This window comes from Leptodactylus fuscus, chromosome 4 (genome assembly GCF_031893055.1).
Source record: "Leptodactylus fuscus isolate aLepFus1 chromosome 4, aLepFus1.hap2, whole genome shotgun sequence".
NCBI classification, from domain to species: domain Eukaryota; kingdom Metazoa; phylum Chordata; class Amphibia; order Anura; family Leptodactylidae; genus Leptodactylus; species Leptodactylus fuscus.
This window is the reverse complement of record NC_134268.1, coordinates 144,420,878-144,439,142: the sequence shown is the minus strand read 5'-3', so window position 1 is coordinate 144,439,142 and position 18,265 is coordinate 144,420,878. Positions and strand designations below refer to the sequence as shown.

The 18,265-nt window shown below is 42.3% G+C and overlaps 1 protein-coding gene across 1 annotated transcript in view; it reads right to left on the bottom strand.

Moving 5' to 3' along the window:
• BMPER (BMP binding endothelial regulator) overlaps positions 1 to 18,265 on the bottom strand; it is a 174,595-nt gene that overhangs the window by 136,428 nt on the left and 19,902 nt on the right. Inside the window, exon 3 of the mRNA XM_075271124.1 lies at positions 5 to 104. Coding sequence (XP_075127225.1) covers positions 5 to 104 — 100 coding nt within the window. The remainder of the gene's footprint in view (positions 1 to 4; positions 105 to 18,265) is intronic.

Genomic DNA, 18,265 nt, shown 5'->3' with positions numbered 1-18,265 from the left:
GTACCTTTACAACGTTCACAGCAAGCCCCTCTCTGCTTTATGACTAGAGCACAATCCTTCGAAACCACCGGGCATTTCTCTCTTTTGCAGGTTACTTCTTGATTCTATAATGAAATGAAAAAGTTTTTTTTTTTAATTTTTGCATAGTTTTCCTAAAGATATATCTAATGTATATCAGAAAAATAATTTTGGTTGACCATGAGCCTCTTAAAACTCCCTGTATCTGTACCCCTTTAAATAATACATGGGGTGGTTGTCACTTCATTGCCCTGTTTATATAGCCATGCTATCCTCCTTCAATGAAATCAAGGAGAGCGAGGTACACAAACATGTTTTCAATCATGACCACAAGCAGGAACAAATAGCGTATCATGTATTAATGTGCCTTAAATTCAACATGTTTTGTTAAATGTTCTGCCTTTCCTCCAATCTGTTATCATGGCAGTGTAATTCATTTCTCCAAGTAAATATCTAGATCTCAATGAGAATTTATATTAGAACTGCACAGTGGAAATAGTGACATCTTACATGGGAACAGCAAGAGTTTATTTTTTCAGCCGCCTAATTCAATCCTCCTTAGCATTGCAAAGGGAAATGAAGTTCCGCACTTCCAAGGAAATGTACAATTCATTAACAACCAGAAGACACTAGCATGTGTTTTTTGTAGTTATCGTCTAATCTGAAAGCAAATCAATTCAATACATGTGTGGCAAAAATCTGCAGCTCTGTTGTCCAATTTTGTATTTGTCATTTGCTCTTGGTTTTAAATTGATGAATTATGTAGTATATTTCTATTTTTGTAACATTGCTTTTGTTCCCCCTGCCTTATTGCAACTTGCAAACTTTTCTGGCACCACTGCTACTTTGTTCCACCGAATGGGAAAATTCACACCACCGATCAGACATTAATGGCGTATCCGATCACCAAGCTACCAGTCTTTTTGATAACACATTAACCTTAAATGCAGAATTCTGAATGATGAGATCAATTGATATATTGTATCTTCTTGTATACCTCTGTCTATTCTACCTGTTGGTTCTGCAATGACGTCTTCATTGTCTGCCTTCAGAGCTGAATTCCTGTGTGACCTATGCATGAATTTTATTAGAGAAGTAAACCCCTCACCATATATAATTGTAACCAGATAAATATAGCTATATCCAATACAACATTCTGAAAGGAAAGAAAAAAACAACACCTGGTTTATCTTACAAACTAACCCAAATGAAAACACTGAAAGCTAAGCAGGAGATTTTGCTAAATAACCACTAAAGCACCTAACAATACAAGTCATTGAACAGGCATCCAGTTTATCAAACTGTACACAATTTTCACATAGCTGCTATGAAATAACATCTGACATATAGACATATCACCTTCCTTATTTCACTTTTAGTGGTCACAGCAGGAAGGCTGTCAGTTAAAAGCCTGGCTTTAGAGATTTATAATGCAGCTATACATACGTAACAAATGCAAACATTCTGAGTGTGTACATTTTGCACTGGCTTAAATTTCATTACGTATGCAAGTTCCATACTCTTATGTGTTTTTGTGTTTTTCTTTCTCACTTAACAAAACACGGAATTGGGCTCAAATAGGATTGGCCACTTGGGAAATTTAAAGTGAAAGATCCTTTTAAAGTCTACATCACTGTGCCATGGATATGTAGGATAAAGACCAGTGTTTCCATTTGTTTCACTAATGTATTCACTCAATATTTATCACTAACTTTTGAATATGTATATATACATACACAGCACAGGCATATGGATATGGCTTAATTTTACTGCTACTTGTAGGATCAAGGCCAGGGCGACACTCACAGCGCAAGCAAAAGATCTCTGTGATGGCACCCTCTGGGTTACAATATGACTCCATTACCTAACATGTGTGAAGAAGTCAAAGAGCAACACAGCAATGTTTAGTTGTGCAAAGAGAGTCGGCAAAAGTCACTGTGTAGCCCTAGCTTAAAGAGGACCTTTCATGTCCTCAGGCACGTGCGGTTTTGTATATCGCTATAAAGCAGAGGGTGTACTGAATTCTTGTTATGTGCCCTGGGGGAAGAGATATTGGTGCAATTACCGATAGCTCTTCACTGTCATAAGGGCGTTCCTTTCAGACTAGCTGTGAACGTCCCTCCTGACAGTAGTATCCATAGCGCTATACTGTCAGATGGGGCTTTCCTTACCGCCCAGCCATGACGATGAGTGGTGAGGAACGCCCCCCAATACTGGTCTATGGCTGGAACTCCCCCTCTCATACTATAGCACTAAGGAAAGTACTGTCAGGAGGGGTGTTCCCATTTACACTGTCAGGAACGTCCTTCTGAAAGTCAAGAGCTATCAGTATTTGCACTGATATCTCTTCCCCTGGGGCACATAACGGGAAAGCTGACAGTGCACTGAATTCAGTGCACTGTCGGCTTTCTAGTGGCATATAAAACCGCATGTACCCAAGGACATAAAAGGTCCTCTATGCAAATTTGCCAGATTTAGCACAGTGGCTATTGTTGGATGATAAGCCTGGGGCACCGGTAGACCTACTAGTCTTAAGTTTATTCAACCAATTAATTGACAGAAATGTTGTGCAAGTAAAAAAAAATTGTGTAGGCAAGGTTTTGGTGCACATTAAGTTAGAATTCCAGTGTGTTCTGTTTAGAAACCTGCCACAATATGTTGCATGTCATATTAGCAATAGGTAAATAAGTTGTATTTGATGGAAAAGTAAACTGTTACTCTAGCACCACCCTATAGACCAGTGCTTGGCTTTCAATAAGCCTAGAGGTATGCCCTGAGATTAAATTCAAGTCAGAACATCTCTAGCTATGAGTAAGGGACGTTAACAATATCTGTCCTGAAACGCGTTAGCTTTTTCTGCCATGTATCCGTGAATGGTGATGTATATCCATGTTTTTAATATCTATATGGAGTAAAAGTTACGTTTTATAAAACAGTGGATTGCTGGAATTTTTCAAAGTTTCATCAGAATATCTCTGCCCCATCTCTTCTCTGCACTGTCTGAAAGACCCTGCACACCTGAAGAAGTTGCTTCCAAAGGAAGATCCCCAAAAACAAGTAGAGCCTGTTCATTACCTCCATTAACAAAAGGAAACAAAATCCCTTTAGCACCTTTAGGCACAGGCCCTACGTTGTGGAAATGCCACTTATTCATTGCAGATTTTTCTGTGTTTTTAAATTTTGAATGGCTACAAACAGAATGGGAAATATATAGGAAATACACTTCCATTTTCTGCTCAATCCACTCCTGGCCTTGGCTTAAATAAACACAGAAAAATCTTTAACAAAAAAAGCTGCGTAAAAAAAGACACCGCTACGTCGAGCCTCAGCCTTAATGTGTTTTCTGCTGTTGTATTGTGAGACTTGGTATTTGTTGATATTCAGACAACATAGTACAACCATAACACATAAAAGATAACATCTTAATAGAGCCCATTATATTCCCTTTTTATTGACAGTTGCACCCTTATTGGCAACAAGATCATGTGTGAGGTCTCCGCTGTCTGCTGAATAAACCATCTTACAACAAAGCAATTGTTCATAGTTTCTTGGGTTCTCATTCACATGAGTCATGAGGAAGAGAAATACTATGAAAATATTGTTTCATGTCATGGAAGATACATCATATTCTGAGCACCCTAAGAGAATCCTCTAGTATCACAACAGGATTTACAGAGGACGTTTCTTTTCTTTGTCACCAGGTGGACAGTTTATTATGTCCTCAGAAAGTATTCTGCTGCTTTATGAAACAAGCACCATAGTGTAGAAACTAAACAGCTGCACAATCCCAAAAACACTGGATTATCTGACGTTGGAGATACCAGCTGTGCAGCTGGACAGTGTGAGTCCATGGACTCTGGAAACATTGCCTTCACCTGTACACCACACCCAATTTCCACACTAACCCCTCGTTCGCATCTGCGTTTGGATTCCGACTGGGGGAGTCTGCATGGGGACCTCCCCTGAACGGAATATCAAACGCAATTGCAAGCTCTGTGCAGTAAAAGCACTTGGACCCCATAGACTGTAATGGGGACTGTGTGCTTGCCGCCAGATCTCCGCAGGGATCTTACACACAGGAAAGTAGTTTCTAATCTACTTTCCTGTCCGCATGATTCGTGCGGGCAGTGGGCGGCAAGCACACGGAGCCCATTATAGTCTATGGGGTCCAAGTGCTTTTACTGCACAGCGCTTGCAATTACATTTGGTATTCTGTTCGGGGGAGGTCCCCATGCAGACTTCCCCAGACGGAATACCAACGTAGATGTGAACGAGGGGTAAGACTACACATACAAGGGTTATATTCTGATGCTACAAGGTATCAATATCTAAACCATATGTCACCAATTTACATTTTTTTTTTCAACTATTTAAAATTAACAATTCCATTGATATGTAATAGATATTGCATATCTTTTTTATACAAATACTGAGGCAAGCTATTTTTCTAGATGTACAGCTTCAAATCTAAAGAGGAACCCTGTATATTATTTTATTCACTTTTATAATTAATTATAATATCACATAGCAAACAGTAATAAAAGATCTAACCTGGCATTATATGCTACAGGTTTGTGAAAGTCATAGCAATGATCTGTACAACACTAAGGGTTCATCTATACCAGTCTTTCTCAAAGTGGGCGATAACGCCCCCTTGTGGGCGCTGGAGGACTATAGGGGGGCAGTAAAGGGCACAGAGAAGTGATGGCTAATTTAAAGGGGTGGTATCATAACAATGATTCTATCTATACTGCTTGTTAATGTGGATTTAAGACTTTTCCTAAATACATTGCTTCAGCAAAACTGCTTTGTTTGTCCACTATCTTACTTTATTCACTTCATTATGGACACTAGCACCTGGCCCCCTGCTCATTGCTGAGGGAGCCACATGACGTAGCTCCCTGCTGTGTGGGGGGAGAGAGGGGGGGGGGGCTGAGTGTACGGAGCCAGCCTGTGTCTGCACCACACATACACATCACATACACATCACCTAGCTCCCTGCTGTGAGATAGAGGGGGGTGTGTGGAATAAGTGCTGCTTTCTTATATAAAGCAGTCTAAATCCTACTGGGCTAAAGGACCTGGTCTCTCTGTTCACTAGGATAAAGCTTTATTATATAGAGCAGGCTGCTAGTGGGCAGAGGAGCCAGGTCCTTTAGGAAACTCCGTACAAGGTAAATCCAAGTCTACAGGACCTTTTGATGACATCACAGGCCCTTCAGTCATCCCATAGGATCACGCTATGTGGTGGGCGGAGCTACATGTTAATTTGGGGGTGGGGCTATTTGACGCGAGCAAACAGGAAGAAAGAAGATTTTTAGGCAGCTTAGAAGGCAGATCAAGCTTCATGAGGCTACCCCTTTAAAATTGTTTTTTTGCTTTTAACACAAACTTTACCGCTCCTTTACGCTTAACGCGCGTTTCCTCATGTAACGCCATCTAGGGGACTAGACAGTAACTATTTCCTGTTCAAAAGTTGTCAAACTGTACCATAGATGGCGGTAAGCTCCAATGCGAAGCAAGAAGTTTCTAGTCCATTCTCGAAAGTACTAGGCCCGCCCGCTGCCTCATATAAAAGCACACGCGCCATCATGTCACAGCCAGTCATGTCATTCGACGATATTACGAAAACAAGTGAATTTAGCCGCTAAAAAAAATTGGGGGGGGGGGCGCTAGAAAATAATTAATTCTCGAAGTGGGCGGTAGACAAAATAAGTTTGAGAACCTCTAATCTACACTGAAGAAAATGGTGAGGAATTTGGTGTGGAAAGTCAGCGCTGAAAAAAAAGCCTCCCAGTTAGCAGAAAAAGGAACCCTTTGAAGTCAATGGGAGGCTTTTTTTTTTCAGCGTTGAAATGCCACACCAAATTCCTCACCATTTCCTCCGTGTGAATGGACCCCAAGTGATTAACACCCAGTGAGGTTAGGAGTAAGCAGATCACAAAGAAAATTAAAGTATTCAGTTGATGTGATATACAAAAAGGGGTATGTCATGCTGAAATAGACAGACAGACATACACAAGATAGACAGAGACAGCAGATAAGTAGTTTAGATAAATAGATAGACAGACATATGTCCATCAAATTCAAACAATGGGATAAAAAAGGGCATGGGTGAAAGAAATACGCATCCTATATATTTCCTTAAGCATCAATGCTATTTTGCTGCAAAAAGACTTGTAAGTCATTTTAGAAGCTGCCAGCTGTTGATGCTGTGGCCATCTCCTGGTTAGGCTATTCCACAGGTTGACAGTCCTTACAGGGAAGATTAAACATGTATTTCTCCAGATGGAGGGACTGCTTCTTTGTCTTTTACAGGGATTTAAAATGGAAAAGACGTTCCCCCGTATCTTTTGTGTGCGGGCCATTTATATATGTAAAAATGTTTATCATGTCTACCCTTGAATATCTCTACTCAAGACAAAACATGATCCTTTTCTAAATTTCTATTAGCTGGTGCCCAGAACTGCATAGTCCAGATGGGGCCACACCAATGATTTAGAAAATGTTAATGTTATCTCCCTATCCCATGAGTCCATACCTCTTTTAATACATGACAATATCCCTACTGGCCTTAGAAGCATCTGACTGACATTGTATGCTGTGACTTAACCTATGATCTAGAAGTACACCCAGGTGATTCTCCGCCAGTGACTCTCCAAGCTTTACTACCCCTAAGACATATGTCACATCAGTCCAAGTCTGCTTGTAACCTAAACACATCCTCCATAGACTGCATTGTACCACATAGCTTGGTGTCATCTGCAAAACTAGAGACAGTGCTAGATATTTATTAATGATATAGAAGATGGGATTAATACTAACATTAATAACAGCGGACCCAGCACTGAATCTTGGGGTACACCACTTATAACAGATGACCAGTTTGACAAGCCATCATTGACCACAACTCACAACTGGGTACAATCCTTTAACCAGTTTTCAATCCAATTACAAAATTTTCCAAACTAATGCACCTGATTTTACCCATTAAACATCTATGAGGAACAGTGTCAAACATCTTTGCAAATATTTCAATTCAAGCTCTAAGGCTTGATGTAGACAATATACCAGGATTCACGCTCCCTCCACACGAGCTAATTCAAAATCAGACTATCCGATACAAGGCGTTGGTTTTTATTACCAAATACATACAAAAGTAAAAAGTGTAACATGTTTCTGGGTTTAAAGACCCCTTCTTTAGATCAGATAATTTCGAAATTATTGCAATTTTTTGTTACACATAACTTTGATTTAGATTACAACTTTTTTTTCTTTGTATGTTAGAAAACTGGTATGCAAGGCATAAGAAATCTGCCCAATTATGTTTAGGTCCATTGTCTGATGTAAATCCATTGAACGATATTGATTTCAGAATGAGCGCCAGCCACCATTTTTATAAGGCAACAGTATACAAGACAGAAAAAGTGCAGGTATGAGTTTTTTTATTTAATTGAAAAATTAATCAGATGCTGAATCTAAAAAATGAATATTTCTAGGCCAGGCTTAACAACCTTAAATTATATTTCAAACCTATAATTTTTTTTGTAAATTTTACAGGTTATCAATTCTCCTTTCTGTCCTTTCCCTGTTAATCTAGAAAGTCACCAAAGTCTTATAATATATTATTTATTTGAGTGTATACTTTATTACTTTATTGACTACAATACCTGTCTCCTGGGCTAATATTAGATACTACAAAGCAGAACTATTTTTTTTTTATAATTTGAAGCTGCAATTTGTGGCAAGGCGATATTAATATGTTATGACAGCATGTATAATTTTGGCTATCAACCACACATATTGCACACCTGGAACAATTGAAAAGTCCTTCTGGAACAAATCTGCAGTGATTACCATTGTAGACCTATTAAACTAAGCAACTGCAGGCATCCCAGCTATGAATAACTACATCTTCTGAAAGCCTCGGCATTCAGGAACCCGGCCTGAAAGCATAACTAATACATAAATATAACAGAGGCAAACTTACAGGGAGTGGAATACATAATGGAAATCTCAAAGTGCTTGGATTACTCGAAATTAATGCAGCATGAATCATCTGATATCAAGAATACATGTTTATTGCCAATAATAAAAGCCTTTTTCTTTTTTGTCTAGATCAAACAGTCTACCTTCATCAGTATTATGAAACCCTAGAAACCCATATGCTGTTGAGAGAACTGTATCAAGTGTACATAAAGGTCTGCGCTCTCTAAGTCATCAATATTCCTTCTATACATCCTATATACAAAGTATATATACAAGGTATACAAAGAGAGCTAGGAATGTATTGTACATCTGCTGCAAGATCTCCGTAGGGAACATGAGGACTTGAAAGTACTTCACAATCTACTTTCCTCTCCACATGACTCGTGCAGTGATCTCTCGGCAAGTACATGGACCCCATTGTAGTCTATGGGGTCCGTGTGCTTTTACTGCAGAGCGCTTGCAAATGCGTTCAGTAGTCCGTTCGGGGGGTCTCCATGCGGACTCCCCGAATGGATTACCAAACGCAGATGTGAACGAGGGGTTAGTAAATGATGCAATAAGATTACTACCTATACATAGCAATGTTTCAGAACACATTTGAGACCAGGGCCTCATGCAGCATAAACGCTAAACAGCCCCTGCAAAGTGTATGGGATTCTGACTAATCTCAAACACACATTGCAGAAAAATTTCCGCAGCGGACATGCTGTGGTTTCACAAACCGTTGTGTTTTAGGAAATTGCAATATGTCAATTATACCTACAGAAATGCTTGTGTTTTCCGTACAGGTTTAATTGAACCAGAAAGTCTGCAGAGGAAAAAAGTGAGACGTTTCCACCACGGTCTTTCCTGCAGGACTTTTTGACTGAATGACTGTGGCTCACTACATGAGGCCTTGGCCTAAAGGGGTTTTTCCACAAAGCAAGTTATTTCATCATTCTCCTGCTACAACTAGATCCACAGGAAAGTGATGCAAAATAGCTGTGAAAACCCTCCATTTTTCACGGCCATCTACAGTATATTTCAGTGTTTGAAGAGAGATCCGTAAAAACAGTAGAAAATAGGACACGACCTATATTGTGATGGTCTGTGACCACAGACTGCCAAAAATAACAGTCATGTGAATAGTGATATTAATGCTACCATGTGAAGTCTGGTAAAGTCTGTTAAATGGTAAGTGATTGGCCCTCACTGATCTGCAAGTTATCCTAGGAATAGGAAATAACTTACTTTATGGAAAAACCCCTTTAACCAATATCTTCTGAGTTTAGGGGTCTTGATCAATAAGTTTGTCGTACCACCCAACTGACAGTACAGAGCTTAAATAGCATATCACTCACCATAACTAACTGCACTGATAGCTGGGAATGACGGGGGCTAGAGAAAAAATTCCAACTGTGCAGGAATCAGTGGAACAGCAACTATTAAATGCTACAAAGAGCTGGACTTAGCAGACGTGGTGAAAGGTCTTCCTTAAGCCATTGTGTTCCACATGCTCCAGATCTAATTGGATGGGCCATGAAACAAAGAAGCCAATGTACATACACTGCCTGGCCAAAAAAAAAGTTGCGAGTGTTAATATTTAGTTGGGCTACCATGAGCACGAATAACAGCACGCATCTGTCTCGGCATGGAGTCTATAATGTTCTGTAGTGTAGACTCACGGATTTTGATCCAATTCTCAAGCATCAGGGAGCCCAGGTTACGCAGATTCGTTGGGGTGGTTAGTGACAGCGCAGGTTCCTTTCCAGCACATTCCAGTGTTTCGTGTGCTTCTCGTCGCACCCGGACATGACCATCTCTCTGGAACAATGTGAAACGTGATTCATCTGACCACATGACCTTTCTCCACTGCTCTAGGGTCCAATCCTTGTGGTCTCTTGCAAATGACAGGCGCCGACGTCTGTTGGTCTCTGTCACCACTGGCTTTCGTGTGGCGACACAACTGTTGAGACCCATTTCTTTGAGTTCTCGTCACATTGTTCACTCCGAAATGTGTTGCTCCGTCGAGTTGTACATCTGTGTGAGCTCAAAGGTGGTTTTCCGGCGGTTATTCTTCACCAGTCACTTTAGGGATCTACGACCTCGAGTTTCGAGTATAGTCTTATGCCCACACTTTCCACAGTTGGAGGGGGGTTCTCCACCATCTCGCCATGCTTGTATGATATGCTGAACAGTTCTCTGTCCGATACCAGTTACTTCGGCTATCTCCTTGGTCGATTTGCTGGCCTGATGCAATCCAATGACTTCCCCCTTCTTGAAGGCACTAACATTTCTACCTCTGGTAGCTCTTCCATTGGTAGACATCGCTTCACACCTTTAATTATGATCTGCACTTGACAGGCTACAGCTCAATTATATATATTCAAGAATATATGCAAATTCCTGTCATGAACAGTTCATAATTATATCAGGGGTGGAACGGTACCTTGTTGTACAACGCAACTTTTTTTTTGGCCAGTCAGTGTATTTTGTTGATCATGAGAGTGCAGCAGCACAAGGAAATAAAACTGAATTAAACAGAAGCCATTAATAAAGTAAATGCGTCCAACAAAGTAGTGTTCCTAAGCCTACCCAAAAAATGACTACACTCCCAAATCCCTACGTACAACACCCCCTTTTGGCTTTTGTGCATTTACAGACAGGGAAATTGAATTACAGGTTGCAAGATGGTGAGGATTGTTACCTTAACAACATATATTATAAAGTTTTATAAAGTCAAACGTACAAAAAAATCCCTGCAAAAAATAAATAAATAAATAAATAAGTAAATAAATATAAGACTTCTTTAATATGTGAAAATCGGTGCCTGATATGATGCTTGAAATTCCTGGGTGCTTTTCTCTGAAATGTTACCATCCTTGTATTCCCACCTACAGCATAAGAACATTTCTATGTCATACAAAATTAAAGTGTATGGGAATTCTGACAACTTACACATTATCCTTTACCATAATGTACACTCTTCTAGGCATTTTCATGGAAATTTAAAACACGAGAGACACGAGGAGAATGCTAGGTAGGACAACATGGCTACAGGCAGTTTTATTAGATGCAGATTCAGATGAATTCATTGCATTGTTCACATTTGCTTTATGCATTCCATAGTGGCAGGAACCAGAAGCAGTGGAGTTTCCGTGATGGTCTATCTCAAGGAATTAGCCAGCAAGGTTGCACGCTCTGTTGACGACACTTAAATCTTCCCTTCCAATTTGCGAATGTTATAGTGACTAAATCTGTTGAGCTAATGTAGGGCCATATGGCAGTTCCACTTCTGTCATTAACAACAGCTTGTCAGTGTGAGCAAATAGCAATTAAAAAGTATCGCTAATTAGAAATCGTATGGCAGGGAATGGTCAAGCAAGAAAAAAATAATATGGTTTTGTTTGCAAACTACATTTTACGTTCCTCATATTTCTCTCTTGGGCATAAAAGGTATTTGTTTGTAGGAAATGACCAGAGCACATGAGTGTGAGAAAGAGGTCTGAACCCGAATTCTGCAATACTGACTTCTCCAGAATGCAGCTGAAAGAAACGTGTTGGCAATTAAAATTCATACATTTGCCGACCATATGAGCATGGAATAAATGATGTGACCTCTCTTACATATAATGTAATCAGATCAACTCCTGTTTGCTAGATATTTTATTAAATAAATCAAACACAGTACACTGTAAAAGTTTTAGGCAGGTTTGGGGAAAATGCTGCAAAGTAAGAATACCTTCAAAAACTGTTTCTTTTTTACAATTAGTAAAATTAAGTTAATGAACAGAAGAAAAGTCTGACCCCTAGTTCACACTAGCGTATGTATTCCGTCCGGGGAGAGTCCGCATGGAGACCCCCTGGACGGAATACAATCGCAATTGCAAGCGCTGTGCTGTCAAAGCGCACAGACCCCATAGACTATAATGGCGTCCGTGTGCTTGCTGCGCTCTGATTCGTGGCAAGCACACGGACCCCATTATAGTCTATGCGGTCCGTGCACTTTGACAGCACAGCGCTTGCAATTGCGATTGTATTCCATCCGGGGGGTCTCCATGCGGACTCTTCCCGGACGGAATACATACGCTAGTGTGAACCAACCCTAAGTAAAATCAATATTTGGCTTGACCAAGCCAAATATCATCCTGGAAGGGATGATAAGGCCCCTGCAGAGGTCTGATCTCTGAATATCATCCAATCTGTCTGGAATAATATGAAGAGACAGAAGGAGCCTATATCTACAGAGGATCTTGTGCAAGTGTACCTGGAAGAATTTGTGCTTTGAAAGCAAAGGGAGATCTCACCAAATATTTATTGGATGTAAATTTCACTTTTGTTCATTCACTTCATTTTGTTAGCTGGTAGAGATGAGCGAACACTAAAATGTTCGAGGTTCGAAATTCGATTCGAACAGCCGCTCACTGTTCGAGTGTTCGAATGGGTTTCGAACCCCATTATAGTCTATGGGGAACATAAACTCGTTAAGGGGGAAACCCAAATTCGTGTCTGGAGGGTCACCAAGTCCACTATGACACCCCAGGAAATGATACCAACACCCTGGAATGACACTGGGACAGCAGGGGAAGCATGTCTGGGGGCATAAAAGTCACTTTATTTCATGGAAATCCCTGTCAGTTTGCGATTTTCGCAAGCTAACTTTTCCCCATAGAAATGCATTGGCCAGTGCTGATTGGCCAGAGTACGGAACTCGACCAATCAGCGCTGGCTCTGCTGGAGGAGGCGGAGTCTAAGATAGCTCCACACCAGTCTCCATTCAGGTCCGACCTTAGACTCCGCCTCCTCCGGCAGAGCCAGCGCTGATTGGCCGAAGGCTGGCCAATGCATTCCTATGCGAATGCAGACTTAGCAGTGCTGAGTCAGTTTTGCTCAACTACACATCTGATGCACACTCGGCACTGCTACATCAGATGTAGCAATCTGATGTAGCAGAGCCGAGGGTGCACTAGAACCCCTGTGCAAACTCAGTTCACGCTAATAGAATGCATTGGCCAGCGCTGATTGGCCAATGCATTCTATTAGCCCGATGAAGTAGAGCTGAATGTGTGTGCTAAGCACACACATTCAGCACTGCTTCATCAAGCCAATACAATGCATTAGCCAGTGCTGATTGGCCAGAGTACGGAATTCGGCCAATCAGCGCTGGCTCTGCTGGAGGAGGCGGAGTCTAAGATCGCTCCACACCAGTCTCCATTCAGGTCCGACCTTAGACTCCGCCTCCTCCGGCAGAGCCAGCGCTGATTGGCCGAAGGCTGGCCAATGCATTCCTATGCGAATGCAGACTTAGCAGTGCTGAGTCAGTTTTGCTCAACTACACATCTGATGCACACTCGGCACTGCTACATCAGATGTAGCAATCTGATGTAGCAGAGCCGAGGGTGCACTAGAACCCCTGTGCAAACTCAGTTCACGCTAATAGAATGCATTGGCCAGCGCTGATTGGCCAATGCATTCTATTAGCCCGATGAAGTAGAGCTGAATGTGTGTGCTAAGCACACACATTCAGCACTGCTTCATCAAGCCAATACAATGCATTAGCCAGTGCTGATTGGCCAGAGTACGGAATTCGGCCAATCAGCGCTGGCCAATGCATTCTATTAGCCCGATGAAGTAGAGCTGAATGTGTGTGCTAAGCACACACATTCAGCACTGCTTCATCAAGCCAATACAATGCATTAGCCAGTGCTGATTGGCCAGAGTACGGAACTCGGCCAATCAGCGCTGGCTCTGCTGGAGGAGGCGGAGTCTAAGATCGCTCCACACCAGTCTCCATTCAGGTCCGACCTTAGACTCCGCCTCCTCCGGCAGAGCCAGCGCTGATTGGCCGAAGGCTGGCCAATGCATTCCTATGCGAATGCAGACTTAGCAGTGCTGAGTCAGTTTTGCTCAACTACACATCTGATGCACACTCGGCACTGCTACATCAGATGTAGCAATCTGATGTAGCAGAGCCGAGGGTGCACTAGAACCCCTGTGCAAACTCAGTTCACGCTAATAGAATGCATTGGCCAGCGCTGATTGGCCAATGCATTCTATTAGCCCGATGAAGTAGAGCTGAATGTGTGTGCTAAGCACACACATTCAGCACTGCTTCATCAAGCCAATACAATGCATTAGCCAGTGCTGATTGGCCAGAGTACGGAATTCGGCCAATCAGCGCTGGCTCTGCTGGAGGAGGCGGAGTCTAAGATCGCTCCACACCAGTCTCCATTCAGGTCCGACCTTAGACTCCGCCTCCTCCGGCAGAGCCAGCGCTGATTGGCCGAAGGCTGGCCAATGCATTCCTATGCGAATGCAGACTTAGCAGTGCTGAGTCAGTTTTGCTCAACTACACATCTGATGCACACTCGGCACTGCTACATCAGATGTAGCAATCTGATGTAGCAGAGCCGAGGGTGCACTAGAACCCCTGTGCAAACTCAGTTCACGCTAATAGAATGCATTGGCCAGCGCTGATTGGCCAATGCATTCTATTAGCCCGATGAAGTAGAGCTGAATGTGTGTGCTAAGCACACACATTCAGCACTGCTTCATCAAGCCAATACAATGCATTAGCCAGTGCTGATTGGCCAGAGTACGGAATTCGGCCAATCAGCGCTGGCCAATGCATTCTATTAGCCCGATGAAGTAGAGCTGAATGTGTGTGCTAAGCACACACATTCAGCACTGCTTCATCAAGCCAATACAATGCATTAGCCAGTGCTGATTGGCCAGAGTACGGAATTCGGCCAATCAGCGCTGGCTCTGCTGGAGGAGGCGGAGTCTAAGGTCGGACCTGAATGGAGACTGGTGTGGAGCGATCTTAGACTCCGCCTCCTCCAGCAGAGCCAGCGCTGATTGGCCGAATTCCGTACTCTGGCCAATCAGCACTGGCTAATGCATTGTATTGGCGTGATGAAGCAGTGCTGAATGTGTGTGCTTAGCACACACATTCAGCTCTACTTCATCGGGCTAATAGAATGCATTGGCCAATCAGCGCTGGCCAATGCATTCTATTAGCGTGAACTGAGTTTGCACAGGGGTTCTAGTGCACCCTCGGCTCTGCTACATCAGATTGCTACATCTGATGTAGCAGTGCCGAGTGTGCATCAGATGTGTAGTTGAGCAAAACTGACTCAGCACTGCTAAGTCTCTGCATTCGCATAGGAATGCATTGGCCAGCCTTCGGCCAATCAGCGCTGGCTCTGCCGGAGGAGGCGGAGTCTAAGGTCGGACCTGAATGGAGACTGGTGTGGAGCGATCTTAGACTCCGCCTCCTCCAGCAGAGCCAGCGCTGATTGGTCGAGTTCCGTACTCTGGCCAATCAGCGCTGGCCAATGCATTCTATTAGCCCGATGAAGTAGAGCTGAATGTGTGTGCTTAGCACACACATTCAGCTCTACTTCATCAGGCTAATAGAATACATTGGCCAATCAGCGCTGGCCAATGCATTCTATTAGCTTGATGAAGCAGAGTGTGCACAAGGGTTCAAGCGCACCCTCGGCTCTGATGTAGCAGAGCTGAGGGTGCACAAGGGTTCAAGTGCACCCTCGGCTCTCCTACATCAGAGCCGAGGGTGCGCTTGAGCCCTTGTGCAGCCTCGGCTCTGCTACATCAGAGCCGAGGGTGCGCTTGAACCCTTGTGCACACTCTGCTTCATCAAGCTAATAGAATGCATTGGCCAGCACTGATTGGCCAGAGTACGGAATTCGGCCAATCAGCGCTGGCCAATGCATCCCTATGGGAAAAAGTTTATCTCACAAAAATCACAATTACACACCCGATAGAGCCCCAAAAAGTTATTTTTAATAACATTCCCCCCTAAATAAAGGTTATCCCTAGCTATCCCTGCCTGTACAGCTATCCCTGTCTCATAGTCACAAAGTTCACATTCTCATATGACCCGGATTTGAAATCCACTATTCGTCTAAAATGGAGGTCACCTGATTTCGGCAGCCAATGACTTTTTCCAATTTTTTTCAATGCCCCCAGTGTCGTAGTTCCTGTCCCACCTCCCCTGCGCTGTTATTGGTGCAAAAAAGGCGCCAGGGAAGGTGGGAGGGGAATCGAATTTTGGCGCACTTTACCACGTGGTGTTCGATTCGATTCGAACATGGCGAACACCCTGATATCCGATCGAACATGTGTTCGATAGAACACTGTTCGCTCATCTCTATTAGCTGGTAAAAATGACACTTTTATTTTAGTCTTATTTTGTAGCATTTTTCGTACACCAGCTTAACTTTTGCTAAGTACTTTATATACATTATAGGATAGTTGTCTCTAACCAACATAGTGAAAATGATACATTGTGTGTTAATTGCACTGAAGTGTCACTTCTAAGAACAGTACTTAAGATGGCCATATATCTTCAATAGCTGTTATTTTTTCCAATGACTTCTTTGTCCAAGTGTATGTGTATTCTCAATATGGAGTAGGCAGTGAGCTGCTGCCAGACATCTCCTGAGAAAGCAAAGGATGGGACTAGAGATGAGTGAATCAATTTGACATGAATCAAATTCATTGCAATTTTCCCAAAAGTTTTAAATTTCAGTGAATCTGAAACTTTTGGGATTCATCCCACACAGCCTTCAATTTACAGGCCAGAAGAAGACAGAGGACAAGGATCTCATGACTGCAGATGCCAGCCCAATGGGTTCCTCATAATGCCTTGTGGGCAATAGCCCTTCTAGCAAAGTCAATCATGAAGGGTTAAATCCAGTCCCTAGAAACGTGAGAGAGTCATATAAACGTTTTGGAGATTACTGTTTGAATTTGCTGGAGGAAGATGTATTTTAATCTTTCCAGTCTTTTGTTTCCACCAATATAACCAGCAGTAGTTTCCCCAGTCATACATCATTATACAGTCCTATGAAAAAGTTTGGGCACCCCTATTAATCTTAATCATTTTTAGTTCTAAATATTTTGGTATTTGCAACAGCCATTTCAGTTTGATATATCTAATAACTAATGGACACAGTAATATTTCAGGATTGAAATGAGGTTTATTGTACTAACAGAAAATGTGCAATATGCATTAAACCAAAATTTGACCGGTGCAAAAGTATGGGCACCTCAACAGAAAAGTGACATTAATATTTAGTAGATCCTCCTTTTGCAAAGATAACAGCCTCTAGTCGCTTCCTGTAGCTTTTAATCAGTTCCTGGATCCTGGATAAAGGTATTTTGGACAAACAATTCAAGTTCAGTTAAGTTAGATGGTCGCCGAGCATGGACAGCCCGCTTCAAATCATCCCACAGATGTTCAATGATATTCAGGTCTGGGGACTGGGATGGCCATTCCAGAACATTGTAATTGTTCCTCTGCATGAATGCCTGAGTCGATTTGGAGCGGTGTTTTGGATCATTGTCTTGCTGAAATATCCATCCCCGGCGTAACTTCAACTTCGTCACTGATTCTTGAACATTATTCTCAAGAATCTGCTGATACTGAGTGGAATCCATGCGACTCTCAACTTTAACAAAATTCCCGATGCCGGCATTGGCCACACAGCCCCAAAGCATGATGGAACCTCCACCAAATTTTACAGTGGGTAGCATGTGTTTTTCTTGGAATGCTGTTTCTTTTTGGACGCCATGCATAACGCCTTTTTTTATAACCAAACAACTCAATTTTTGTTTCCAAAATGAAGCTGCCTTGTCCAAATGTGCTTTTTCATACCTCAGGCAACTCTATTTGTGGCGTACGTGCAGAAACGGCTTCTTTCTCATCACTCTCCCATACAGCTTCTATTTGTGCAAAGTGTGCTGTATAGTTGACCGATGCACAGTGACACCATCTGCAGCAAGATGATGCTGCAGCTCTTTGGAGGTGGTCTGTGGATTGTCCTTGACTGTTCTCACCATTCTTCTTCTCTGCCTTTCTGATATTTTTCTTGGCTTGCCACTTCTGGGCTTAACAAGAACTGTCCCTGTGGTCTTCCATTTCCTTACTATGTTCCTCACAGTGGAAACTGACAGGTTAAATCTCTGAGACAACGTTTTGTATCCTTCCCCTGAACAACTATGTTGAACAATCTTTGTTTTCAGATCATTTGAGAGCGGGCTGTCCATGTTCGGCGACCATCAAACTTAACTGAACTTGAATTGTTTTGTAGAAAGAAATGGTCCAAAATACCTTCATCCAGGATCCAGGAACTGATTAAAAGCTACAGGAAGCGACTAGAGGCTGTTATCTTTGCAAAAGGAGGATGTACTAAATATTAATGTCACTTTTCTGTTGAGGTGCCCATATTTTTGCACCGGTCAAATTTTGGTTT